This window comes from Ambystoma mexicanum, chromosome 1p (assembly GCF_040938575.1).
Source record: "Ambystoma mexicanum isolate Mex_15411 chromosome 1p, UKY_AmexF1_1, whole genome shotgun sequence".
In the NCBI taxonomy this organism is placed as follows: domain Eukaryota; kingdom Metazoa; phylum Chordata; class Amphibia; order Caudata; family Ambystomatidae; genus Ambystoma; species Ambystoma mexicanum.
The window spans coordinates 102,247,385-102,275,327 of NC_090921.1; the positions used below are offsets into that span (position 1 = coordinate 102,247,385).

Here is a 27,943-nt window from a genome sequence, read left to right on the forward strand (position 1 = left end):
TCATGCCCCAACAGGACTCCCCCAGGCGCCTCATTTTGTACACTGACTGGTATTCCTACAGTTATATTATTGCACTGGATAAGAGCTGGCAGTATTGGAACCATCTGGATTGGGAATCATGCATGTTTAATGGGACCTTTGGGTGCCTTAGCAACATCCTCAGGTTTGAAAAAGCCATCAACCACTGTAATGCTTGCCCCAGTGTCTAATAGCAGTCTCCTGACCATTTACAAGTACATTGTCCTTGTAATATTCTAGTGATATCTGAAATGTAGTTTTACCCGTCCACATTCTGCTGTTCAAATAGACCCAGTGACACTAAAGCACTGGCTGAGACTCCAGTGGGGTCTTCAGCCAATAGTTGACATTTCCCACTTGCCATGTGGGAGGCAGAATTGCATGCAGTACCCTCTGGGACCACCACATACAATTAGGACAACAGGTGTAAGCAAAACTAACCCTTGGTAGTCTGTACTGCACAGTTTTGTGGTAGCAAGCTAAGCAGCCAGGCTCATCTCAAGAGGGAATGTGAGCAGTACAAGTAATTGCATAGAGGACTTTCAATCACAGTGGTTCAAGTAAACATTTACACTCAAGGTTTCTTGGTAAAACACTAATTTATTACACAATCATTAAGAAAATATTCACCAAGAGGCAAATTATACACAAACATTTCAATATCAAACCAGTAAGTTTCTGAAATTAGGCTCCACGACAGGAGCAAAATTACATTTGTTATTTTCAATGGGAGTAAAAAGACAAGTTAGCAGATTAGATCAAATACTCTTAGGCAGTGCAAATAGTTTTAGTTCACTAGAGGACTCGATTCAGTTCAAAAGGCCTAGGCCAAAGTCTATGTACTAGTGTCTTGGATAGGAAAGAGCAGTTCTTGAAGTAAACGGTAAAGTCTTTGCCAAAGTTCTCATAAGTAGTTTGTACGAACAAGAATCATGTTGGGTCACAAGCTGATTAGGCCTGCAAGTTGGGAAAGTTCCATGAACTTTCACCGCGAGAGAGGCGTTCTCTCAAATTAGGTTTGCACAGTACCTTAATATGAGCAAAAGATGCAGCTGAAGTAGTTGGTTCCTGGCAGTTACTGCAGATTTCACTGTTCTTGAGCCTCAGTCGTGGGGACCAGAGGGAGGATGTCGGGGACACCTATAGTGCACGGACTAGTCAGAAAACACTGACAAAAGGACAAAGGAAGAAGTCTTCCTTGAAGGGGCTTCTGTCGAGATGAACTTGGCAATTTGGACCTGCAGCAGCGCTTCACTGGGCAAACCAATGGTCCAGGAGCTGCAGCAGCCGTCCTCTTCCAGCTTGTCTTTTGTTCCAGTGGTCGACTGCTTTCCAGTCCAGGAGACTTTACTTTTAAACCGTTTTCTCCCATTTATTCCAGCCTAGCTGCCACTCACCCAGCAGGGTGGCTGTCCTTGCCGGACAGTCTGCCAATCACGCCAGAGTGCATTCGGTTCTCCTAGGAGACTAACAGTTTCGGGCACCTCCCTCACTTCCTGACCACCACAGACACTCGGGCGCGAGACGCGGTCTGAAGTCCTGAAGCCTGCCAAAAGGTGTAGGAACAAAGGGACCAAAGCTAGCTTGGCGCGCAAAGACCCTGTAGAAGAACCTTTCCAAAAAGAAATGGCGAAAAAAAGACCAGGACTGGTTTAAACAAGGAGGCTCAGGCACCATCTTGAAAAACATGGATCCCCCGATTTAATGCTACCGGTGTTCATAGTCGGGAAACATGGTAGTTCATTGTAAAACCACTGCCACCATCCATTTCAAGACGAGAGGGTAGCATTTGACTGGTCTGGTAGCACTGAGCCCCCTCAAGCTCTCCCCTCCTCTACCTCCAATTCCCTCAGGGTCAGTCGTTTTAATAAGAAACGAGCTGGGGCCGGTCTCTTTCGTTAGCTGGGGCCTCCCTCTGGAACAGCCTCCCTACAACCCTAAAACTTGGAGAACCACCTCCGGTTCCGGAAGCACCTTAAGACCATCCTCTTTGCTTCTGCTTTCGCAACCCCCCCCCCCACCTCCTCTACTCCGCTGATTCTGGTCTCTTGGTACTGTGCACCTGGCCACCCTCTGTCCACCGTGCCCAGGCTCCTGCTCATCGTTTCCACCCTCCTGCACTGCCTTCTGGCCACCCTTTGCACTGGGGTCTGTATCTGTACCCACACAGGCCCCCCTCCTAGTCCCTTGCACTTACCAGACCTACCCTGTCTGCTTCCCTCAACTTAGCACTTGCTGGATGCACTACTATTGCCGCGTTTGCTGTTCTTCTGTATTGCAGTATTTCAGTATTTATTTCTGCCCTTCCTTGCTCTGCACTTTCCACTTCTCCCCCCTCCCTTGCACTTTCCCTGCACCCTCTCCCAAGCACATGCACAATGTCACTGGGCCTAGTAATATCGTTTTGTTTTCTCCCCTGTTGCCCTCCCTTGCCGCGCTCTGAAACACGTAAATAAAATATTAATATCTACACAAGTTTCTAGACATGGAGGATACTAGGTAACCCCACCAGCACTTCCATTATAAGAGTGTGCTGGGTATAGGAATTTTGAAAAGACTAGTAAAGTCAATTTCACTTTACTTTCTCTAGGAAACAGTTTATCCCAGAGAAGGCATTTAAACCTTGGGACAGCCTAAAAGGCTTCCAGGTGTCACTGCACTGAGGTGCTGTGTGACAAATAAAGATGCCTATGGAGTAGTGGTCTAAAACTCCACAAAGAACATGAGTGTAAGACGCACATCAAAATACGAGAGTGGGAAAAAAGGCTCACTCCAGGTAAAAAAAAAAATCAAGTCCTCAAAATCCAGCAAAGTTGCTGGGGGTCTCTAAGGTGAAGGAACTTAGCACATTTATGATAATTCTCCCTAACAGTTATCCTTGAAACGTATCTCTTGATCTCATTCCCTGACTGGGTGCGTCACCATTCTTGTGAGGATACGTGTTTGAGAGCCCACCTTCATAACCCTTAACCCAACCATCTACGGTTTTCAAACATTCACATACCCAGGTAGCCCAAGGGGTACCATCAGTCTGGGAGGGAGTTTTCCCAAATCTGGCTATTAAGGCCAGCTTCAAATTTCCATACTCTTGTCTCTCAAGCTCCCTCATCTCCAGTATAGCATCATTTGCACTCTGGGGTATCCTAGACAAAATCCAGGGAATTAAATAATTCCCCATGCGACCCTGAATCCCAGGATTGTATTCAAAAGCACCCAACCAATCCAAAATATACAGTTTCACATCATATGTTCTTCTTCAGGCAGGCGAGACCTAGAGGACCCTGGGAGGGAAGGAGATCCAAGAGAATCTTTTCATATCCAGTGCATGCTGCATTTCCACGATTCTGATGTCTTATGTTTGGCTTCTGGGCATCTAATCTTTTGGCTACCAATTCATTTTCCTTCATCTCAAGAGAAAAACTGAGCTGAATGTTGGACCTTGTAGAGCCCTAGTGGACATGTGCTGTGGCAAAGAGGGGTTTCTGATCTGAGACTCCTACCCTCCGACTATGCTTGTACATTAGAGTTAAACTCTGAACAGTCATTTATCATTTTCCACATTTCTTGGGTTAGTAAATGTTGCAAGCCTACTACCCAAACTTTGGTGATTCAACCACCTTGTAATTAACTCCTTTTTCTTTCCTTTTGCAGTAAGATTTCAGACTGCACACATTTTTCAGCTGTTCTACTTTAAGAATGATCAAGGTTTCCTGGCTTAAGTTATCCATATTTGGCATGTTATAATTGCCTTTTAATTTCTGATAGCGCTTAGCCTTGTGGGGGCATTGGGGAGAATTCTCTGAAATGTGCCAATTCCCTCCACCTTAGATACCCCAGCAACTTTGCTGGATTTTGAGGACTTTATTTTCTTAACCAAAATACCTTCAGCTATCCCTCCGTAAATACCTCCCCTCTTGAGCTCTTCGTTCCTCCAACTCCCTCAGGGTCAGTCCTTTTTCAAAAAGGAATAGGCTGGGGGTAGATCTGTCTTCGGCTGGGGCCTCCCTCTGGAATAGCCTCCCTGCCACTCAAACATGAGAACCATCTCTGGTTCCGGAAGCACCTCAAGACCTTCCTCTTCTGCTGATCTGCTCTCTTGGCACTGTGCACCTGGCCACCCTCTGTCCCCTGGGCCCAGGTATCTGCTCACCCTGCCACCATCCTGCACTGCCAACTGGCCACCCCTTGAATTGGGGACTGTATCTGTACCCATACAGACCCCGCACCCACCCCCCCTTTTCTTCCTTTTCTGTACTTTAGACTTACCCAGTCTGCTGCCGTAAACACTGCACTTGTCACTTGCTAGCTGCACTACCACTGTTTATTGCCTCTATTATCCATTTATTTGTATTTATGATTTATCTTTTCTCCTCTGCTCCGCACTCTCCTTTTCCCATGCACGTGCATGTCTCAATGTCACTGGGCCGAGTAAGATCGTTGATTTGTTCTCCCCCGTTCCCCTCCCTTGCCTTGTCGTGCTCTGAAACACTTGTGTATGAGCGTGATACAAATAAAATTTATAACCTGGAGAGAGCACGACCCTTTTTCCCCCACTCATGTATTTTAATGTGATTTCTGAGCTTTGTGTTTCTTTTGGTTATGGTGCCTGACAAACTCCATAATCATCATCTTTTTACATGGTGTCACAAAGCAACTTCAGTGCTGTGGCACAGGGACATCTTACAGATTTCCCAAGGGTTTAAATACCTTCTCTGGGATAAACTGTTTACAAGAGCAGTAAACAGAAGTGAAATTGACTTTACATACATTTGTAACTTTCTAGGCCCAGCACACACCATCTTACAATAGGGTGCTGGAGGGGTTACTTAGTATCCCTTTGTCTAGCTTCTCATGTAAAATGTATGTTACCCTTTCCTGACTGAATGGCTGGTGGCAGTGGTTTACTTTTAACTACTGTGGGGTGCATTTACTGCAGGCTGCGTTTGCAGCTGCAGTAAAGCACCCAAGGGTGCCATTTTGTCAAAATGGCCTGGTCTTTGCCATTTCTTTGTGGAAAGATCCTTCTTGATATCTCTGCGCGCCAAACCAGGTTTGGTCCCTATGTTCACTTTGCCTTTGGCAGGATTCACAAGTGAAGCCCGCCTTTGGCTCCAGGGTGTCTGGCGGGGGCAGGAAGTGAGGGAGGTGCCCTAAAACTCTGTGCTTAGTCTCCTGGGAGACCCAAATGCACTGTGGTGATTCGACAGCAAGGACAGCCACCCCGCTGGGTGACTGACAGCTAGACTGGAATGAATGGGAGAAACCTGAATAAAAAGGTGAGGCTTTTGGCTTGGAAGGCAGTGTCGACCACTGGACGAAGGAACCGAAGAACTTTAAGAGGACGCCTGCTGCAACTCCTGGACCATTGTTTTGCCCGGTGAAGACCTGCTGCTGTGCTGAAACTCCAAATTCGTGTCAACAGAAGCCTCTACAAGAAGGACTCCTCCCCTTGAGTTGGTAGGACCAATGAACTCCAAATTAAGCAACCTGTACATCTCGTAGCGGTTTGAATTTCCAGAGTTACTGTTGGAAACCTAATAGCCAGGGAGAGGAACAAAAGATTGTGTGTTTTCAAGTTGGCCAAGAGCTCCAGGAAGATCCTCCGGACTCCCAGGAAGCAGGACTGACCGAGCCCCAACAGAGGGCAGGACCACAGAAGCAAGGAAAGTCCATCTCGACAGCCAGAAACCGCAGCGTTGCCATTTGCGCTAGTCGCGAGGAGCTGAAACACCAAAGTACCACTTGTTTGAAGATTGCTGTTCCGAGCGGTGAACGCCCCATTGCAGTGCAGGAGTCCCAAGAAGTCCTCCCTCTTGTGCCCACGACTGAGGCCCAGGAACAGCGAGATCTGCAGAGCTGCACAGGCATCATCTGCTGCAGTTTTTCTTCAATCCAAAGGTACTAAACTCACAACTTCTCTTATTGTAGAGTTGCTCGCATCTTCTACTACTCACAATTTTAAACAGCTTGTGGCCCTTTGATTCTTCTCTTCAAAGACTTCTAAAACATTGTGCAAATACTTTACCAGATGTGTTTCAGCTCATATAGACTTTTGCCCATTGACTTTGGCTTAACCCGTTATACTGAATGACTCTGCTTAGGGGATCCGAAAGTATTTGCCTGCTGAAGCATATCAGATATCTTGCTTGTTCTAATAACCTTTTCCTTTGACCAATTCCTAAGAATGTTCTAAATGAAACAGTAAGATATTAATGTCCCCAGAACCCTAGCTATTGACGTCACCTGAGGGTGTAGGTTGTGACTGACTGTGGGCCATCCCAAAAGGGTCTTTTACTGATTTAGAACCTAAGAGTGGGGAGTTTGTGTATTTGTGTGTTGCTTTTATATTGCTCCCTTCTGAAGGCTTATTCTGACTGGAAAAAAATAGTTTATTCAATCAACTTTGTGTGCAAGTGTTACTGGAATACTGGTCACGGAATATTTAACTCCCTTACAGCTCACATTCACCCCTCTTGAGATAAGGCTGGCTGCTCAACACGCTACCAACCTGTGTAGTACAGACTTCTAGCAAAGGTTTCTTTGGCCAGGATGACAGGGTTGTGGTAGTGCACCAAAGGGTACTGAATCCAATCTTGCCTAACAGGGTGTTTAGTTGAACACAAGCAAAGCAAAATACTCAGTGTAAAAACTCTACACAATAGCCTCACTGTCTGCCACCAGTGTTGGGCAAGATTGTATGTAGTAACCCTGTGGGAGACTACACCAGCCTTGTCCTCTATGCAATAGGTAACCCCAACCTTTGGTATTGGCCTGTATGACAAGTTGGTAATGAATGAGCAGCAAGGCTTAGCTCAAGAGAGGTGAATGTGAGCAGTAGAGGTGCAATATGGAGATTCACAGTGACAGGTATTCAAACAACATTCAAGGTTTATTAAAATTATTAAAGAAAAACAAGCCTTATTTAGAAAGGATCAATTGGCAAAATATACTTAAAAATACACTCCTTCAGTTTCAGTTAAGCAAGTATATACCCTTTTGGGATGTTACACACTTCCTATACCCTGAGGCGACTTCAATAGCTAGGACACTGGACATTTTAACCACTTTACACTTAAATGCAATACCGGAGTTGTGGAAAAAGAAACAGGTTAGGGAAGGAAACAAAGGTTAACACGTTCCTGCAAACAGGTAAGGACTTTACAATACCCCAATGAAATATAGGTTAACCCTTTCCCAGCTATACAAGTAACTCATGTATGACTTTGAGGGACGGAACACAGTCAGAGGGTAAGAAGTCTTCAGGGAGCCAGGACAGCCAGTCAATTGAACAAAGTCTACGGGAGCTGAGGCCCTTCTTGATGATCGCACAAAAGACTTGCACAATGTTAGACACTTCTAAAAAGAATCACTGTTGGGCCACAAGCTGGGTGGCTTGTGAAAAGCAAAGATGCAAGCAACTCTGCAAAGGGCAGCCACTGCAAGTCTCAAGTGAGGACAAGCAAGCTACACACAACCAGAGGTAAGTACCCCAAGTTCCACAGTACCTAGATTCTAAAAAGGTTCCAGCTGGCTTCTGTTGCTGTTGCAGTCCTGAAGATCCTGTGTTCCTGGGCCTCGGTCGTGGGGACAAGAGCAACAACATCTGGAGACTCCTGCACTACGAATTGAAGGTCAGTGGCACTTTGCGGTTTCAGCTTCTCACAGCTCTCGCAAATAGCACCACCGCAGTTTCCGGATACCTTAATGGACTTTCCTTGCATCTGGGGTCCAGAACTGTTGTGGCTCATGCTTGGTCAGTCCTGCTCAATGGGAGTCCAGAGGATCTTGCGGAGCTTGGTAAAGACGACACTCTAGTCTGGTGTTACTCTCCCTGGCAATCGGTTCCTGCAGCAGCAATAGACTACAGCCAGCTTCGAGAGGATTGCCGGAGTGTCTTGGGGTTGAATGGTCCCACCAACCCAAAGGGGGGGGGGAAATGTTGTCCTTGCAGGGATTCTCTAGTCGAGGCAATTCGGGAGCTTCAGCACTGCAGCATGGCTTCACCGGGCAAACACTACAGGAGTTGCAGCAGGCGTCTCTTCCAAGTTCTTCGGATTCCTTCGTCCAGTGGTCGACTGCCTTCCAAACCATAGATCTCTCCTTTTCTGAAGATTTCTGCCAGCCATTTGTAGCCTAGCTGTCAATCACAGCAGCGTGGCTGTCCTCCAAGGAAAGCCCTCCAGCCAATCACCCTTGGATGCATTCCTGTAACCAAGGGGATTAAGCGCAGGGAGTGTCGAGCACCTCCCTCCCTTCATTTATGTACTAATTCCCTTCCATCTTTGAGACCTACTGCTTTTTGCTGGACTTTAGAACTTTTAATTTCAATCATAGAGTGAGAGACCCTTTTCCCCACTCTCCTGTATTTTTTTTTATTTGAACACTGACTTTGGGGCCTGACAAACTCCATAGGCATCACATTGTGACAGCACCTTGGTGCAGTGGCACAGCCAAGGCTCAGAATTCCCAAACGGTTTAAATACCTTCTCTTGGATAACTACTGTTTCCAAGAGCAGTAAAGTGAAGTGAAATTGACTTACCTACCTTTTGTAACTTTCTAGACGAGCACACACTATATTAAAATAGTGTGTTGGAGGGGTTACATAGTATCCCCTTTGTCGAGTTTCTCATTTAACATTTTTATGTTACTCTTTCTACAATTAATGGCTGTTGGCAGTGGTTTACTTTTTCCTCCCATTGTGTGTTTCTACCACGGCCTGCAATTGCAGCAGCAGAAAAGCACCAATGGGTGCCCATTTTGTCAATCAGTAGTTTAACCAAGAGACGGTATTTAAACCTTTGGGAAATCTGAGAGCCTTGCCTGTGCCACTGCACTAAGGTGTTGTGTGTCACAATGTAAATATCATGTCTATTGAGTTTGTCAGACTCCAGAAACAGTGAAAACAAAATCCAAATCAGGTAAAAACACAGGAGTTAGAAAAAGGTCTAACTCAGGAGTTAAAATTAAAAAGTCCTAAGTCCAGCAAAAGAGCTAGTGGTCTCTAAAGTGGGAGGAATTTGGCACTGAAATGAAAATTCTCCCCAACAATGAGAAACCGCAGAAGAATTGCATTTTACTGATGCAATCTTCATTTTTATAGTAAGTGGGTCAGGCAAAATTGTATGTAGTGTATGGGAGGATTGGTCCAAGAGACCACCCTCCCCTGCAACCTCTCCCCCTTGTGAAGTCCATGGCTTGTCGGGGGTTCCCCCTGCCACCAGGTGGACCACTGGCTGAAGACATTGACCAAACATGCTGTATTAAGCTAGGCCCTGGAAACCATTTTGTGAAATCAAAATGGCATGAGCCCTGTGCACCGCAGCGCGGTCCCACCCTTGGAGAATCTCACTTGTCCCTGCGGCCGCAGCTCCCTGTGAGATCCGCTGAGAGCCCGTTCCCACGAACAGATGGACATGAGCTAGTGCTAGATGCAAACACTAACATTCACCTTCTGCAGTGTATCACTGCCCTCAGCATGACCCGGCCAGCCGGGCCAGGGTGGAAAAGAACTGTAACATGGTCCCCCGACAAAAGTAGAGACCCCAAATACTAATATGCAAATTGCCTGTGATGAAACTCTTCTCTTTAGGACCTTTTTGATTAAAGCATGTCACCTCCAGGAAAATGGCAGAATGTAGTCTGTCATTGTGGGGAGCATTGTGCTATCTGGGGACGCTCGCCTTCAGTAGTAACCCTGTGGGAGACTGCACCAGCCTTGTCTAGGCAATATGTAACCTAACCATTGGTAGAGGCCTGTATGCCTTTGTAGTGACGGAGCAGCAAGTCTCATCTCAAGAGGGGTAAATGGGAGCTGTAGGGTTGCAACAGTTTCAAAGTGACAAGCAGGCCTCCAGATAAAATGCGTACCAGGCCTTTTTACGCATGAAAATCTTGTAAATACGACAGCTTTATTATTTTCCTGTGTACATTTACACACAAGTTTAGAGCAGAGGGCAATGCAAAGGTCAGGTTACTTGACCCAAACCAGAACGCTGGTTTTGATTTTCATCTGCACAGATGCAAGCCATTGAAACAAAATCTATTTCTCTGAAGCCTTAAAAAAAAAAAAAAAAAAACGAAACTGCACACTGATTAAAGGAATTCAGCTTCTGATGTGTTAACGCTCATGGAGCAAACAGAAGCACTGTGCATATTTATTTTCCTAGCATTTTAGGATTGTATAATTAATAAGATGGAAAGCTAAGTTACAATTGAGAACTAACATTTTGTAACAAATGATGCTTCTTTTCCAGTGAAAGCACAACCAGTATTTCACACTAGAGTTTTTCAGAGATCCTTTGTGTGCATAATCATGCAGAGGAAGATTTTTACATGGATCATTTTATTTACAGTCCCATTATAAAAAGTGTAAAATGACTATGCGTGGTCTAGTTTACATCCATTCAACCTGGCAGTCAATGGGGTACATTAATATAAATGGTCAGTGGCAGCAGAGTCTTTGCTCAAGGGTGAGTGATTGTCATTACACACACATCACAGGTGTTCTAGCCTCAAATCTTCAAGACAATTAAAACATCCAAAACCTGACTCCAGGAAGTGCAAGCGCTGTTCAAAAACAAACAAAATTTACATTTGTAGAAACTCAGCAAAACCTGTGCCTGTGATAATCCAGATAGGTATTTAACTTTATGTAGCGTTTCATACATGGTTCGTCCAACATCTAGGCACTGGGATTATTATACCTCAGTCAATACTCAGTTAACCGACCTCCGAAGGATGTTAGCCATAAGATAACTCAGCTGGTTGAGCACTTGTTGCTGCAATCTGTGTGATATGTAAGTTGCAGGTTCAGATCCTGGCAAGGCCAATTCAGCCTTTCATCATTTTGAGGTTGATAAAGGATGTACAGACTTCAGTTTGGTGATAATTGTGATAAATAATGTTCCATATACAGCATTTTGCCCATGAGATTAGATATAGAATTTAGCATCGAGTCCTTGGGCCCCTGCACTGTTGTATCACAACATTGGCATACCATTTGGTAGTAATAGCTCCAGGAAATGGAGACTTTCACTAATCATCAAAAGGCAATACTGCTATCGAACCTCAAAACACACAATACAACTGATGTTTACTTTACTATGTAATTGGATAGGCTTGTGTTTTCAACATTTAAATATATACACACGAGAGATCAAATGGTCAGACCTTAGAGAAATAATGAAAGGTGTATTCTGTCACAATGCAGAAAGCTGCAGCACGGTTATGATTTCCAAACAGTTTTTGTACACGTCGGCCGAATGTCACATACATTTTACTCTTGCAAAGGAGAAGTCATTTTTACCATCTCAAAATCACATTTACTCAAAGTTTAAAAATAGGGAGTAAAATACTTGCACCTCAAAATCTTACCTGGAGCACTGGTGACAAGTATCCAAATAACGCTTATACCCAAGGTTTGATTAAATTATTAATTTAATCGTCAGCTTTAACTGAAACCCTTAGAAGGGAGCAATTGGTAACAAAATTACACTTCAAAATACACTCCTTCAGTTCATTAAAGTAGATACCCTTTTGGGATGGCACACAGATGCCTACACCCCGAGGTGACTTCAATAGTTAGGACAAAGGACCTTAATATATCACTTTTCACACTTAAATGGTAATAATGAGGTTGTGGCACAAAGGAAAAGGTTAGGGAAGGAAACAATGGTTAACAGGTTTCTCTTCTCACAGGGGAAGGTCTTTCGAACCCCCAATGGAATGTAGATTACCCCTTTCCCAGATATACAAGTAAGGCAAGTAAAACTTTTTGGAGGGATAGTTTAACACAAACTCAGAGGGTAAGAGGCGGCTTCAGGGAGCCAGGACAGCCAATGTCAATTGAGCAAAGTCTATGGGAGCGGAGGCACTTCTTGAAGATAGTTAAAAAGTCTTGCACAATGTTAGAGTTGTATTGCAAAAAGAAATCACTGTTGGGCCACAAGCTGGGAGGCTTGTGAGGGGCAAGGCTGCAAGCAACTCTGCAAGAGGCAGCAAATGCAAGTCTCAAATGAGAGCAAGCAAGCTACACAAACAAGGTCTGAAGAAATTGTTCCAGCTGTATGTCCTGCAGATCCTTTTCCTGGGCCTCAGTCGTGGGGACAAGAGGGTGTATGTCTGGACTCCTGCACAATTTGAAGGTCGGTGGCAGCAATTCAGATCAGCGGCTCTTCGCGGTTTCAGCTACTCGCAAATCACATCACTGCAGTTCTTGGACACCTTGTGGACTTTCCTTGCTCCTGGGGTCCAGCACTCTTGAGGTGGCTCAGGCTTGGTCAGCCCTGCTTAGATGGAGTTCCGAGGATCTTCCTGGAGGCTCAGGTGTGGCTTAAAAACAACGTATTCGATTCTGGGGTTCCTGTCCCCTAGCACTCTGTTCCTGCAGCAGCAATGGAAGTACAGCCAGCACAGAGGGCTTTCAGTAGAGTTAGTCTTGGGGTCGATTTGTCCCACCAACCCAAGGGGAGAAGTAGTCCGTTCCGGGCTTCTCTAGTCGATGTCGAAATAGGCACTTCAGCACTGCAGCAGGGCTACACCAGGCAAACCAACGGTCTAGGAGTTACAGCAAGCTTCTCCTTCAGTTTCTTTCTTCAGTTCCTTCGTCCAGTGGTCGACTTCCTTCCTTGCAACAGACCTCGCCTTTTATGCAAGTCGTTCCAATTCCTTCAATTAATTTGCAGCCTAGCTGTCACTCACAGCAGGGTGGCTGTCCTCCAAGGACAGACAGCCAATCACCTTTGGGAGAATTCCTGTAACGAAGGGGACTGAACGCAGTGAGTTTCAGGCACCGCCCTTGCTTCCTGCCCTGCCAGACACGCTGGAGCCAGATGCAGGCTTCACCAGTGAATCCCACCAAAGAATGAATATAGGGACCAAACCTGGTTTGGCAGAGTAAATCTCAAGAAGGACCTTTCCAACAAGAAAATGAAGAAACGACCGGGCCATTTTGACAAAATGGGCACCCATGGTTGCAATACCGCAGCCGAGGATTCAGCCTGTGTTAAAAACGCACAATGGTAGGAAAAATAAACCAGTGCCACCAGCCATTAACTGTAGAAAAGGTATCATAAATGTTGAATGAGACGACAGGCAGGGGAAAGTAACCCCTCCAGCACCCTATTGTAAGATAGTGTGTGCTGTGTCTAGATAGTTACAAAATGTAAGTAAAGTCAATTTCACTTCACTATTCTTGGAAACAGTAGTTTATCCAAGAGAAGGTATTTAAACTTCAGCAGAAATCCAAAGGATTTCTCTGACACTGCACTGAGGGTGCTGTGTGACAATGTAAAAAAAAAAATATGCCTATGTAGTTTGTCAGACTCCAAAACCAAAAGAGTGTTAAAATCAAAGAAAATACATGAGTGGGGAAAAAGGTCACTCGAGGGTAGAAAAAGCCCTAAAGTCCAGCAAAAAGAGCTGGGGGATCTCCAAGGTAGAAGGGAATTCGCAAATTTGGGAATTCAGCCCCAACAAAGTGTGATCTAGCGATGGTGCGTCTTTCTGCAACAGTAGGTGCTACTATACAAAAAGTGTATGTACATGCAAGTTTATCAGCCTCAGATATGAATGGCATCTGGTCTTGCAAAAATTTGCAACCACCATCTGGCATGTGAGCAAAGATCTTTGTAACAAGTGTTCAATACAGCCATCTTCTGAACCAAAAGTGGCATACATTTAACTATACACATTAGCTTTGTAAGTGATCAATAGATTGTCAACAAAAATGTGATATTGTAACGTGTATTGAACTACAGTAAACACACAAACTATATGCATTTCCGTAAACACAGGATGCAGAACACGATCAGAATTAAAAAGTACTTGTCCACAAGTTAACAGAATTATAGCTTCACCAGCTCATTAATAGCCTGTTTTATTGATTATGTTAAAAAACAGCCAAAGACTTCTTTGTATCAGGCAGCCATGCGGGCCCCCCTCCCATTTTCTTCCCCCACCCCCCCGTGGAGGACCAGGCCATGTGCCCCTTTTGCCCTACTATAAAGTTGTTGCTGAAGGACAAAGAAAAGCACCAAAATAGTCTCTCAGTCAGGCTTTGGATAAAGCCTGGATGCAAGGGAAAAGGGACTAAAAAATAACACTCCAGCGAACAATTGAGGGGTCCATCAAAGTTAGGCAAACTAACACCAAAATGGAATTCAGCCCCAACATTTCACAAACCAAAGCATTTTAATAAGTTCGCCTGTGGCCCCACAAGTTAAGACTTTGTAGACAAACTGTTGTAAGCTTGTGGTCTTGTATGGCGAAAAGCGATCAAGTGAACAGCTTATGGCAGTCAGCATATGGTCTTGGTTCAGGAGAAAGGCAGTTTCAGAAAATAGTAAGCCAGAGATCACATCAAAAAAGGCAAGCACCAATGCCGTGCTCCAAGATAAGAGGAACGAAGAAGTCTTAATAAGGTTCTATGTAATCTCTGAAGGGGCAATACAAATGGGGACAAGCAATCGGACTGAATAAAAATATTTCCGGAACTAGGAATAAATTAAGCTTGGGTAAAAGACCTGGGAAAGCAGACAAGAGGGTGTTCCTCTGAAGGAGACCCCAAACAAATTAGTGCTGGGAAAGAATTTCTTATTCAGTTCTTTGGAGCACCACATTTCCCAAACCATGTCTCACTTACTGCAACTATCTCAGCCCTGGAGATGTTTGGTGCAATATTCCTCATGAATAGCGAGCAAGTCCGGTGCAGAGGCCGAGGCTTGACCTCCCCTTCCTTTTCTGGCTCCTTCTCTATGGGCTTCTTCTCCTCACTTTCCTTTTCCTTCTCCTTCTCTTTCCCCTTCTCCTTCTCCTTCTCCTTCTCCTCCTTCTCCTTCTCCGGGTCCTCTTTGATCGGCTCTTTCTCAGGCTCCTTTTCCTTCTCCTTCTCAGATTCCTCTTTTGGAATTGGCTTCTCTTCCTTGATCTCCTTTACTTCTTCTAGATCAGAAAATGAAAGCAAATACTAGTTATTTAATTTAACTCCAAAGAAAAACAGGTGATTTAGAGGACCATACAGTACAACAACAATTAACAGAATAGGGAATTTAAAGAGGGTGGAAAAATGTGCATTCTGGCTGAGACAGTGTCAAATATGTATTGAAAGCATGTGTATAAAGTGAGTTACTCACCGTAGTGACAACGTACTCCTAGTCCCTAGTCCCCTTTCCTCCATACTGGATGGGCGTCCCTCGCTAGGGACGGGAGACGGAACCTTCACCAGAAAAAAAAATGTCCACTTTAAATGTCGAGACACGTGAGCCTGCAGCCCAGGGAGCATTCTCACCCCTGACTTTGCTCACCTGCGCCACTCCGTCCCCATTGACGCGTCAATATTTAACATTCCCCGACGGCCAGTATTATTAGGGGACGTATGTAGGAAAGGGGACTATGGACCAAGTACGTTAGCCACTAGTGAATAATTTATAATTACTTACATCCCGTCCCCTTTCCTCCATACTGCATGGGCAAATACAACTGACTGTAGCCCCAGATAGGTGCGGCACGTGTCCACCTGTATGCCCGAGTGCACAAGGTGTGCCGAGAACGAGCACATCATCCAGCTTGCATGTAAAGGGGGGGGGGGGGGGGCGATCTCCTTAGAGTCCACCCAATGATAGAACCTCGTCCATTTACTCTTGTATTGGCTTCTGGTAGCCTTGCTCCTGGCGCCCTGAACGATTTCCAGGTTAGCCTGTGATAGGCTCAGGCGTTTAAGCATGACCTACTCAGGAACCACACTGCGAGGGCTAACTTCTGTGGGTCGGTGTGGATGACCCTGCCCCCCCTGCTGGGCCAGGGGATGGGCTGGGCCCATCGGAAGGTGAATAGGTGGTCTATCCGTGCGCCTGCGCAGTTAGAACCACGGTCTCGGGAGCCACCATAAATGATGCTGAGGTGACAAGATTCCTTTATCTTGCGATCACCCTGGGGGTGGGGAGGGGTGCATATGCTTTCATGCAGTCCCCCTGTATCTGGAATGCGGCGCCCAGGGAGCCGGGCCCTGCCAGGATACAAATGGTTGGCACTTCCTGTTGTCCCAGGAGGCAAACCGATCCTGGAGGATGCCCCCCACACCCTTCCAACTGCTGAAGTCCATCAGGACCCGGTCGTTCAATTGCCATTTGTAATTTTGTAATTGTCTGCTGAGCCTGTCCGCTTCCAGGTTGGCCTCCCCCTGGGAGGTGGACGGCTGTGATTTTGTCCTTCAGGGACCATTTCCACATGCGGACTGCTAGGCTGCACAGTGGCGGGGACCTGGTTATCCCCCCTAACCCCTGCTTGTTGACATAGTACATGTTGGTGGAGTTTTCAGTATGGATCTTGTTCCCAATGAGCGGAAGGAAAGCTTTGAGAGCTAACCAGATGACCTTCAGCTCCAGCCAGTTGATGAGACTCCTGCCGGGTCCAGACGCCATGGCTGTCCAGAGTGGCTCCTCAGCTTTCCAGGGAGGAGCCCTTAGTGATGCTGACCTGTGGGGGTGGCTGCCGGAAGGGCTTGTACAGTCGCAGTCCATGGACCACCATGTGAGGTCTGAGTGGAGAGAAGGAGCCGGCTCAGCTTGGGAGCCTTCATTCCGATTCCATGAGGCTGTGAAGTGCAGCTGTAATCTCCTCATACTGAGTCTCGTGTGGAGCACAGCCAGTAGGACCGCTGCCAGGATACCCAACAAGTGTTGGTATCATCAAGATGATGTCACTGCCCGGGAAAGGAAGTGAGCAGTGACTCATCTTGTCCTCCAAGGGAAAGACACTGAGCTCGTGTTCCAGATGAGGCCCAAGAAAGTAAGGCTCTTTGAAGGTTGTAGACGAGACTTCTTGAGGTTGATCATAAACCCCAGGTCGTAGAGTGTGTTAAGCGCGGAAAAAGTAAGGATAACTGCCTCGGGAGATCTTGCCCCGACGAGCTAGTTGTCCAGGTACAGGTAGACCTGGTGGCCCTCAGGTCTGCCACTGCATCCATTAGGCTGGCAAATACCCTGGGGTCCAAGTTACAGTCAAAGGGTAGCACCTTGTATTGGAAATGACAGCCCATGATCCTGAAGCTCAGGAAGGAACGATGTGGCTGCCAAATCGGGACGTGTAGATAAGCGCCCTTCAGATCCAAAGAGCACATCCAGTCTCCCCGGTCTAGTATCTCCGCAATGAGTGCTGGCGTAACCATCTTGAATATTGGCAGAGGGAGAGTTTGAGGGTAGAAAGGTCCAACAACTCAGGCCAGCCTGGTTCTTCTGTATGGTGAAAATACTGGAATAGAAACCCAATCCTCTCTGGGAGAGGCCGTAACAATCTTTGGGAGTGGAGAGACGGGAGGAGAGGGTGGTACCCCAAGGATACTACAGACGGATCCAGGGGTCTGAAAAGTTCTGGCATCAAAATAGCATGTGAAAGGCAAGCCTGCCTCCCATCGGAGACACATGGACCTGAAGGGACGCGTCAAGCTTTCTTTCCCTCTGAGGCTGTGGAGGAAAATACCCAAGCCAGCCAGAAGATTTTGCAGCAGGACTTCAGAATCGGTAATCAAAAATCCAGTCAATGGATTCCTTGCCATGGTGACTGAAAACTGTGCCTTGGAAGGGCCTTGCAGCAGGGATCAACGGAGAGGCTCTAGGCAAGGTTTTCCTTGCGGCTCGATGCAAAGAAAACCGATCGGTCGGATTCTCATCGTTCACCATCCAGCGTCCCCCGATGAGCAGGTGAGTCCCCTGGAGGCCCCAGTGAAATCTTGGACCTTTGCCCTGTAGCCCCCCCCAGACCTCTGAATGCTGCCTTGCAGCCCGGCTCCCACCCCAGTGTATCTCCCGTCCCCAACCCCACCTCCAATCTTCCCCCCCACCTGTGATTGGTCGCTTCCCTGGCCTTAACTGTTCCTCCCAGGGGAGCCCTCTGCCCATGGCAGCCACTTCGGCAAAGGGCAGCCCCTTCGGCAAAGGGCGGCCACAAAGAATGTCAGCAAGTGTCCGCAGTGGAAGCCAAAAGACACCAACAAAACTAAGTGTCATATGGGTGGGGGGTAGAGCAATCAATCTACTCCAGAAAGCCCCTGCCACTCTACCTTACCTTTCCATAATGTTGACTACCATAAAATTACAACATGCACACAAGAGATTAATAACCACCAACCGAAATACATTCTTGGCTGAACTATAAATGTAGCACTGAACTACACACTAACATACTGTTATGTTATGATAAGTGGCATTTATATAGCCCTTTATATACCATTGAAAGAGCCACAAAGCCAATGTTATCTATAGAGAACGGTCAAGATCAGCCTGTGTCATCTTAGACAGGTGTAATAATCATCAAAATGTGCCACATGGTATTGTGAATGTTACCATGTGCACACAGAGGGAATTCTTCAGCATACCATGCACCACATCTAGATGGAATTGTGAATGTTGGCATGTGCCACACTTGGTTGGAATGCTCAACCTAGCCTGCGCCGCATCTGGATAGATTTATCAATGTTAGCATGTGCACACAGAGGGAATTCTTTAGCCTAGCATGCGCCACATCTGGATGGAGTTGTGAATGTTAGCATGTGCCTCACTTAGTTGGAATCCTCGACCTGGCCTGCATCACATATGGATAGAATTGTAAATGTTAGCATGTGCACAGAGGGAATTCTTTAGCCCTCAATGCGCCACATCTAGAAAGAAAAGCAATTCAATGACTGATATGACTCTCCTGCCTAGCCTGGACCTAGCGTGCAATCCTGAATCAATAACCAACCCATTAACTTCAATCCTCTGCATACACCTCTCAAACCCGAACCAAACACAACCACAAGCCTTAACGCAGCAAACCGCACAAACTTCACTTTACTGCAACAAAACAAACCGCACATAGACTTGAACAGCACATGACGACCGCCTGTAAAAACACCAAGCCCAGCCAACGGACCCACCGGGCTGAGGCTGCGAACAGGACATCACTGCCATCTTGCACTTCTCCAGCTCATTCCCACCAACTCAACCCGCCCCTCCCTTTTTCAGAGCAGCCAGAGCGCCAGGGGACCACTCCGGTGGTGATAGTGCGCAGTACACGCACTACAAATATCCTTTAACATTAACAAAGGTCCAGCACTCTGGTGAGGGGATTCTTCGGACTTGATGCATGTCTCTGGAGATACAACAGGATGCCCACAGTTTCAGCAAGATTTGGAAGACTGTGCAGCGCACAATGGCTCGAGGTCCCAGGGTATTGTAGTCCCACAAGGTCGTAGCACGGCGTGGAATGACTCAAAATCCAGGTCTTGTGTCCAGTGGGTCTCCCCAGGCTCTGTGTCAGGGTCGTCGTTTTCAGAGTCCCCATGTCAATAGGAAGAAAGGGCAACAGCAGGCTGTTCGGCAGAAATACATGCAGTACCCTCTGGGACCACCACATACAAATAGGACTACAGGTGTAAGCAAGGCCAACCTTTGGTATAGGTCTAACAGTTTTTGGTAGCGAGCTGAGGAGCCAGGCTTATCTCAAGAGTGAATGTGAGCAGTACAAGTACTTGACTGCTGCGGTTTGGTCTAACATGGCGACATTGTTAGATTGATTATCATTAATCATCAAGAAGTCCGTTCAGTGTAGATGGTCGCGTCCCACCAGGTTTTGGGTTTGGCCAAGAACAAACCCTCTTAGTCATATGGATAAAAAGTTGAATAACCCGGAATGAGACTGTGCCCAATGTGCAAGGGTCTTATTTAACAAAATGCCCTTTACAATTGTAAAAGGGCTTTGTTAAATAAATTACACCCTTGCACATTGGGCGCAGTCTCATTCCGGGTTATTCAACTTTTTATCCATATGAGCAGTACAAGTAGTTACACAGAGGACCTTCAATCACAGTGGTTCAAGTAGCCACTTATATTAGAGGTTTCTTGGTAAAGCATTAATTTATTACACAATCATTTAGAAAACATTTCACTAGTAAACAAATTATATACCAATACACTTCAATATAAAACTCATATTTTGAGACAGTTTGAGCTCCAATAAATAGGAGCAAAATAATGGCAGTTCAGTTACTTAGAAGTGATCAAAAGGGACTAAAGTAGAATAGATCACATACTTTAAACAGTGCAAATAGTTTCAGTTCACCAGAGGAGTTCAATTCAAGTCAATAAGCCAGGCCAAAGTCAATGGGCTAGTATTCTGGATAGGAAAGAGCAGTTCTGGTATCAAACGGTAAAGTCTTTGCAAATGTTCTCAGAAGTAGTTTAGACGAAAAAGAATCATTTGGTGGGTCACAAGCTGATTAGGCCTGTAAGTTGAGAAAGTTTCATGAACTTTCACCGCAAGAGTGGCGTTCTATCAATCGGGTTGGCACAGTACCTTTGTATGAAGAAACAAATGCTGCTGAAGTCGTTGGTTCCTGGCAGTTCCTACAGATCGCACTGTATTGGCCTCAGTCGTCGGGACAAGAGGGAGGACATTGGGGGACTCCTGCAGTGCACGGGTTCGTTGAAGAAAGCAAACAAGGTGGAGTCACTTCAGTTCCAGTCCCTGTAGATTCAAGAGCACAAACTGGTGTCCCGCTACCGGGTTAATCCTAACCAGCCTTGAGAATGATATCCAGGTGTCGGAGTTGATTGGTCCCACCAACTCAAAGGAAGAAGCCGTCCTTGAAGGTGCTTCTCGGTCGAATGGACTTTGGCAATTCAGACCTGCAGTAGAGCTTCACAGGGCAAACCAACGGTCAAGTAGTTGCTGCAGCAGTCCTCTGCCAGCTAGTCTTCGGTTCTTTTGTTCCAGTGGTCAGCTCTGCTTTCCACACCAAGAGACTCGCCTTTTATTCAGTTCTCTCGCATTCATTCCAGCCTAGCTGTCACTCACCCAGCAGGGTGGATGTCCTTGCTAGCCAGCCAATCACACCAGAGTGCATTTGGGTCTCCTAGGAGACTAAGCCAAGAGTTTAGGGCACCTCCCTCACTTCCTGCCCAACCCAGACACTCGGGCACCAGAAGCAGTCTTCAGTCCTGAAGCCTGCCAAAGCCATACAAAGGGACTAAACCTGGTTTGGCGTGCAGAGACAAACACTAGAAGGACCTTTCCAAAAAGAATTGGCAAAAAAACCAAAACAACCGGGACCCATTTAAACAAAGGGGGCTTAAGGCGCCATCTTGAAAAACATGGCTCCCGTGATTTTTAGCTACCGTATTCGCGGTCTGGAAAAATCATGGTAGTTTGTTGTAAAACCACTGCCACCAGCATTTGCAATAGGAAAGGGTAGCATTTGACTGCTACATGAGTATTTAGACACGGGATACTATGTAACCACTCCAGCACTCCATTGTAAGATGGTGTGTGCTGCGTCTAGGAATTTGGAAAGACTAGTAAAGTCAATTTCACTTTACATTCTCTGGGAAACAGTTTATCCCAGAGAAGATATTTAAACATTCAGAAAGTCTAAAAGACATCCCTGTGTCAGTGCACTGAGGGTGCTGTGTAACACATGAAAAGGTGCCGTCTATGGAGTTATCTAAAACCCCATAATCAAAGAAAACAAGTGATAAACATCAAAATACGACATTGTGGGGGGGAGGGTATGGGATGAAGGCTCACTCTCCAGGTAAAAAATAAAGTCCTCAAAAATCCAGCAAAGTTGCTGGGGGTCTCCAAGGTGAAGGGAATTAGCACTTTTATGAGAATCCTCCCTAACACGGGCTCAGGTCACACAGCAGGTTCTCCGGTCGCTGGAAATCATCTCAGCCGCTGTTTTCTTTACTTTTGGTTGCAGTGGTCGACTGGTCTTCAACTTCTAGGTTCAGAGTATTTAACAGGAACTACAGCACAACTACTGCATTCTCACCCTGCATTTTAGAACAAGGGGCGGTCTGGTTGTCCAATCAGAACAGCCAGCCAGCCAGCCCCACCCCCTCCCTCCTGACTGGGATTATTTCCCCATTCAGGCAAGGAGGAAGACAAAGGACTCGAGTTTTGGACTCTTCCCTCGCTGCCTGCCTTCACAGATAGACTGGAGCCTGGGTGGAGGGTACTCCCGCCTTAGATTAAAAAAAAAAAAAAAAAAAAACAAAAAGGAATTTCCCACCCTGGATGTCGGGGGAACTGGGAGAAAAACCTGGCTAAAAAAAACAAGAGGGGACATTTTGGTAAAAGGAGCACCCTTGGGTGCCTTTACTGCAGCTGTGACCACAGCCCGCTGTCAAGGTGCACCAAATTAGTAAAGGGTATCACTGCCACCAGCCATTGAAGGCAAGCTTGTCCCTGTAACAGAATTGTATCCACTTTCACACTGAAACATTATCTCCTAACACCACACACAAGGTGCGGTTTCACCTAACAAAAATGTAAAAGGGATCCAAAGATCCTTTCTACCTTTGGAAACTGAAGTTCTCTCAAGGTTAGCCAGAGAAAGTTAAAAGGGGAACCCCTATGACAACCCGGCAACAGGCACGTATTGCCAAAATGTTGTCAAAGATGATAACTTTGATAAGATTTTACCCATAAAGAGTAAAAGATTGTGCGAGTGTGGAAAAAGGTTCCCACTCAGAGGTATAAAGAAAAATAATCCACCAGTAAAGCAAAATGTTCTGGGGTTGATGTAGGTTAGATAGTTGGTTAGGCAGGATTGGATGCAGTAACCCTGTGGGAGACTTCACTAGCCTTGCTCTCTTGGTAATCGGTTGCCCACCTATTGGTATAGGTCTGTACTACACAAATTAGTAGAGTGACTGAGCAGCCAGATCTCAAGCGAGGTAAATGTAAGCTGTAGAGATGCAACAGTTCCAATTACAGGTATCCAAAGAACACATACTCAAGGTTTTCTAGTAAAATATTTAAGTCCATTTTAAATAAGCCTTCTTTAGAAAGGGCAATATCCAACAATACACTTACGCAGATTTCAGATGAGCAAGTAGCTACCTTTTGGGATATGCCACACAATTCCTACACCCCGAGGTGACTTCAATTACTAGGACAATGTGGACATTGATCCATCACTTTATACTTAATGCAATTCGACGGTTGTGAAATAGGAAAGGGAAGGAAAGGTTCTCAGAGCATGTGAATACTTTTCAATCTCCCAATGAAGTTTAGGGTAGACCTTTCCCAGCAATACAAGTTAAACATATGCACCACTTATGAGTGACAGTTAAAAACCAAAGTCAATCGGTCAGAGGAGTCTGCAGGGAGCCAGGACAGCCAAATTCAAATTGGACAAAAACTAGGAGAGCTGGGACACTTCTTTAGATAGCAAAAACGTTTGTGCACAATGTTTTAAGAAAGACTGTAGAAAAATAATGACTTTTATGCCGCAAGCTGTTAGATTTGTGAAAAGCAGAGCTGGCATCAACTCTTCAAAAAGCAGCTACTGCAAGTCTCCAGTGAGAACGAAGCTACAGACACAAGAGGTAGGTACCCCTTAGTCAAGACAGTACCTTAAGTTTGAAGATGAGGATCCAGCTGGCTTCTTTCCTGGTTGCAGTGTTGCAGATCCTGTTGCAGATCCTGTGTTCCTGGGTCCCAGTCGTGGGGACAAGAGGGAGGACGTCTGGAGGACTCCTGCACTTCAGTTTGAAGGACGGCAGCAGCTACAGTCTCTTTCCAAATCAGCGGCACTTCGATGTTTCAGCTACCTGTCAATAGCACCACCATGGTTCTTGGATACTTGGTCTTCCCTTGCTTCTGGGGTCCAGCACAGTTGAGGTGGCTCATGTCGTCCTGCTTGGAGAGAGGGGGAAGGTCTCAATCTTCCTGGAGTTTGGGTCCAGCTTAAAGAGGACACACTCGATCCTGGGTTCCCTGGCACTCCGTTCCAGCAGCAGCAAGGAATTACAGCCAGCAGGGAAAGGGGTTCCAGCAAAGTTAGTCTTGGGGCCAGTGGGTCCCACCAACCAAAGGGAAGAAGTCGTCCTTTCCGAGCTGCTCTAGTTGAATCAGAGTTGCAGCAGGGCTTCACCGGGCAGTGCAACGGTCCAGAAGGGTGCAGCAAAGTTTCCTTCAGTGTTAAGGAGCATTCTCAAAATGTGCCAATGCCCTCTACCTTGGAGACCCCCAGCAACTTTGAGGCCTTGCTTTTCTTTAACTGGAGCGAGTGAGACCCTTTTTCCCCCCACTCTCTCGTATTTTAATGTGTTATACACTTTCTTTTTGGTTATGGAGGAGACTAGCCAACTCCATAGGCATCTTTTACAATTTTGTCACAAAGCACTTTCAGAGCAGTGCCACAGGGAAGTATTAGAGGTTTCCCAGAGAAGTAAAAAATGAAATTTGCTTTATTTAGCATTATACTCGCTAGACCTTGCACACCCTATCATACAATAGAGTACTGGAGGGGTTACTTACTACCCCGTGTCGAAATGCCCATGTAACATTTTTTATGTTACCCTTTCCTCATTTGACGGCTGGAGGCAGTGGTTTCGTTTTGAACTACCTAGATTTGCATTTACTGTGACCATTCGCGGACTGGGTAACATTAGCCGCGGGAGCCATCTTTTTCAAAATGGCATCCAGCCATCCTTGCTAAAATGGTGCCCAGCCTTGACAGGTCTTTGTGGAAAGGTCCTTCTAGAGAGTTTCTCTGCGTGCCAAACCAGGTTTGGTCTCTTTATTTCACCTCTGGCTGGGTCTCTGAGAGGACCCTGCCTCTGGCACCTGAGCGTCTAGGGTAGGCAGGACATGAGGGAGGTGCCCAAAACTCCGTGCTTAGCCTCCTAGGAGACCCAAAAGCACTCTGGCGTGATTGGCTGGCTGTCCGGCAAGGACAGCCCTCCTGCTGGGTGAGTAACTAGGATGGAATGAAAGGGAGAGAACTGACTAAAAAGGAGTCTTGGCTTGGAAGGCAGAGTCAACCACTGGACGAATAAACCGAAGAAAAGCTTGAAGAGGACGCCTGCTGCAACTCCTGGACTGTTGGTTTGCCCGGTAAAGCCCTGCTGCAGTGACTACTTGCCAAAATTGCATCGACAGAGAAGCCCTGCAAGGACGACTTCTTCCATTGAGTTGGTGGGACCAAACAAACATCTCAGAGCTGGTTGAATTTCCTCAGTTTCTGCAGGAACCCGTAGAGCCAGGTAGAGGGACGCCAGATTGTGTGCATTGCTTGTAAGCTGGCCTAAAGCTTTTGGAAGATCCTCTGGACTCCCATGAAGCAGGACTGACCAAACATGGCAGGAGGTAAGGCTAAACTGGGATGGACAACCTGCGCAGGTGGGCCGCTGCCACTGCCAGTACCTTCGTGAATACCCTTGGTGCAGATGCTATGCCGAAGGGTAGCACTCTGAACTGGTAGTGTTTGCCCTCTATCAGGAACCTGAGGTATTTTCTGTGCGCTGGCAACATTAAAATATGAAAGTATGCATCTTTCATGTCTAGTGTTGTCATGCAATCTCCCTGTGATAGCAGTGGGATCACTTCCTGTAAGGTCACCATACAAAACTTCAGGGGTTTGACAAACTTGTTCGTTGGGCGCAGATCTAATACAGGGCGCATGGTTAGATCATTTTTGGGTACAAGGAAGTACACTGAATAAATACCTTCCGTTACCTGAGATAGAGGCACAACCTCTATGGCTCCTTTTTCCAGCAGCAGTTCTACTTCTTGAAGGATGGCAAGGTGTTCTGGTGTCATGCGTCGTCCCCTCGGGGGTCTGTATGTTGGGGAACCGTTGAATTCGATGCAGTATCCGTGGGCTACAGTGGAAAGTACCCAGCGGTCTGACGTTATTCCCTCCCATGCTGGAAGAAAGGATGTTAGCCGGCCCCCGACCGGTGTTGCATGGGAGGGGACGCAAATCTTCGCGTCACTTGGTGTTGGGGCTTGGGAGCCTCTGGGTCTGACCCCCGACCTCTCCCTTTGCCACGGCGCTGGCCTCTTTGGCTGTACTGACCACCATTGGTCTGGTAATTGGTGACAGGGTACTGTTGCTGCTGATTCTGCTGTTGGCGTTGGCCACGAAAAAAGCGTTTGTTGCCATAGCCGCGTCTGGTAGTGGGCTTAGAGATCTGGTCAAGAGTTTTGATAGTATCGAACTCTTTTTTAGCCATCTCCAGAGCCTCATCCACCGCTTTCCCGAAGAGGTTTCAGGTTTATTTATTAAAGACGCCTGTGTCTCCGGTTTGAACCCTGAGTTACGCAGCCATACATGGCGTTTTAGGAGTATTCCCTGAACCAGGGAACGTCCCGCTGTCTCTGCAGCATCCAGAGAGTTCTTCACAATGCTCTGGTTGACCTGGGTTCCTTCGCCAATAGTTGATAGCAGGCGTGTCCGTAGTGGTTCCGGCGCTTCTTCGGCGTCTTTGCGCAGCTTGGCCCACTGCGCGTCCGTGTAGCTAGCTAGCTAGCAAGGAAGGAATTGTTGTTCGCAATTCTTGCCGAAAAGGCAGCCGAGGATGAGACTCTTTCCAAGGGCATATAATCTCTTGCCCTCCTTGTCAGGTGGTGCCTCGCTGGTGGACAGCGGCACCCCTGTCCTCTTCCTTGTATTAGTTACTACAAGGGAGTCAGGAATAGAATGTCCCCTGATGTACAGCGGGTCTGAGGGTGAAGGAGTGAAAAGTTTTTCAATTCTAGGATTAACTCCTCTGATTAGAGCGGGCGTGGATAGCGAAGGGATGATTCTTCTCTTCACTGAAGCGAGGAGGGGAATGGTCTTGCTGACCGGGGGTTTCTCCTTAATTACTCTTTCCACAAAGTCTATTTCAGGAGAGATCTCCCCAGTGTCCAGTTCGAAATGTGCTGCTGCTCTGCGCAACAGGGCATTGAATGTGGGCTGATCGTCTATGGGAGACGTGTTCCTAACAGGTGAATTGTCAGGAGGATTTAGGTTCAGGACATCAGTGTCCGAATATACTGATGGGGATTGCCAGGGATGAGAAGGCCCTTCTTCTGGATTTTCTCCAAAGCCTTCTCCTACCATGTCTGGGCTGTCTTCCAGACCTTCCTCCTGGTTCTGTCCCTCGTCATCGTCCACAAATTCATCCTCCTCCTCCAAGTATTGTTCCTCACCAGTGAGGTCATACACATTATGGAAATCTGAGGCTGTGTCCTGCTGGGGATTGAATAGTCTCGGATTTTTAGCCCTGGGGTCCTCCTGAGCCGTTCTCTTGGGAGTGAGAGGGTTCTGGGTCTTCATAAACCTCTCCATTCTCTCCATGCAGAGATGGAGCCTTTCCATGGTCTCATGGGGTACCCCTGAGCGGTCTAGCGGGGGAAAATTAGTGTCCTCTGCCTGAAAACGGCTCGACCTCTCCCATAACGTCGAGGAAAGTGTCCCGTCGCCTTCCGGTGTGCTGGGGGTCCCCCCCCCCCCGACTGAAGGGGGTAGTCCCAGTCTTTCTTCAGGCTTTTTCGGCCTGTCTTTCGACCTTTGCGTAGCGCTCGACGTGTCTTTCGGCGTACGCTTCTGGGCGTCGGCTACAACGATCCTCACCAAGCTCTCTGCGAATCATTTGTCAGAGGAGGGCTGTGGTTTCGACGTTACGGGTGTCGATCGTTCTACGGCGGCGTGCGCTCTGCTGGTGCGCGCCGGCCGATGGTTTGGGGGCGGCGCCCTTATTTGCCGAAAGCCCAATCGCTGGTCGCGGTTGCGAGAGGGGCTTCGAACCTGAACGGTCCGAGGAGGCCGCCGGTGGAACCTGCGTCTCCTTGGGCGCTGATGCTTTCTTCGTCTTATGTGTGGTATCGTGTGCGTCAGTGTCGCCGGGGTGTTCATCCCCATAAGCAGGGCGTGAGCCGAGCCCGTCGGGGCCGGGGACAGACGAAGAGCGCGAGCGCTTTTTAGAGGGATCTACGACTTCCGTAGCAGAGGTCGTGTTATCACGTTCCTCGTTACTGTCGGTGGTAGCAGCGGCGGGTGAGGAATCGGCCTTTGACATAGCGTAGGCCGCCCACATCTTGAGCCTACGGTCTTTTAGAGTCTTTGGCTTAAGAAGCTGACAAGCCGTGCAACCCTCCTCTTTGTGATCGAGG

General features: G+C 46.9%; 1 protein-coding gene across 1 annotated transcript in view; it reads right to left on the reverse strand.

Moving 5' to 3' along the window:
• SRRT (serrate, RNA effector molecule) overlaps positions 1-27,943 on the reverse strand; it is a 413,786-nt gene that overhangs the window by 215,243 nt on the left and 170,600 nt on the right. Inside the window, exon 10 of the mRNA XM_069644249.1 lies at positions 14,661-14,959. Coding sequence (XP_069500350.1) covers positions 14,661-14,959 — 299 coding nt within the window. The remainder of the gene's footprint in view (positions 1-14,660; positions 14,960-27,943) is intronic.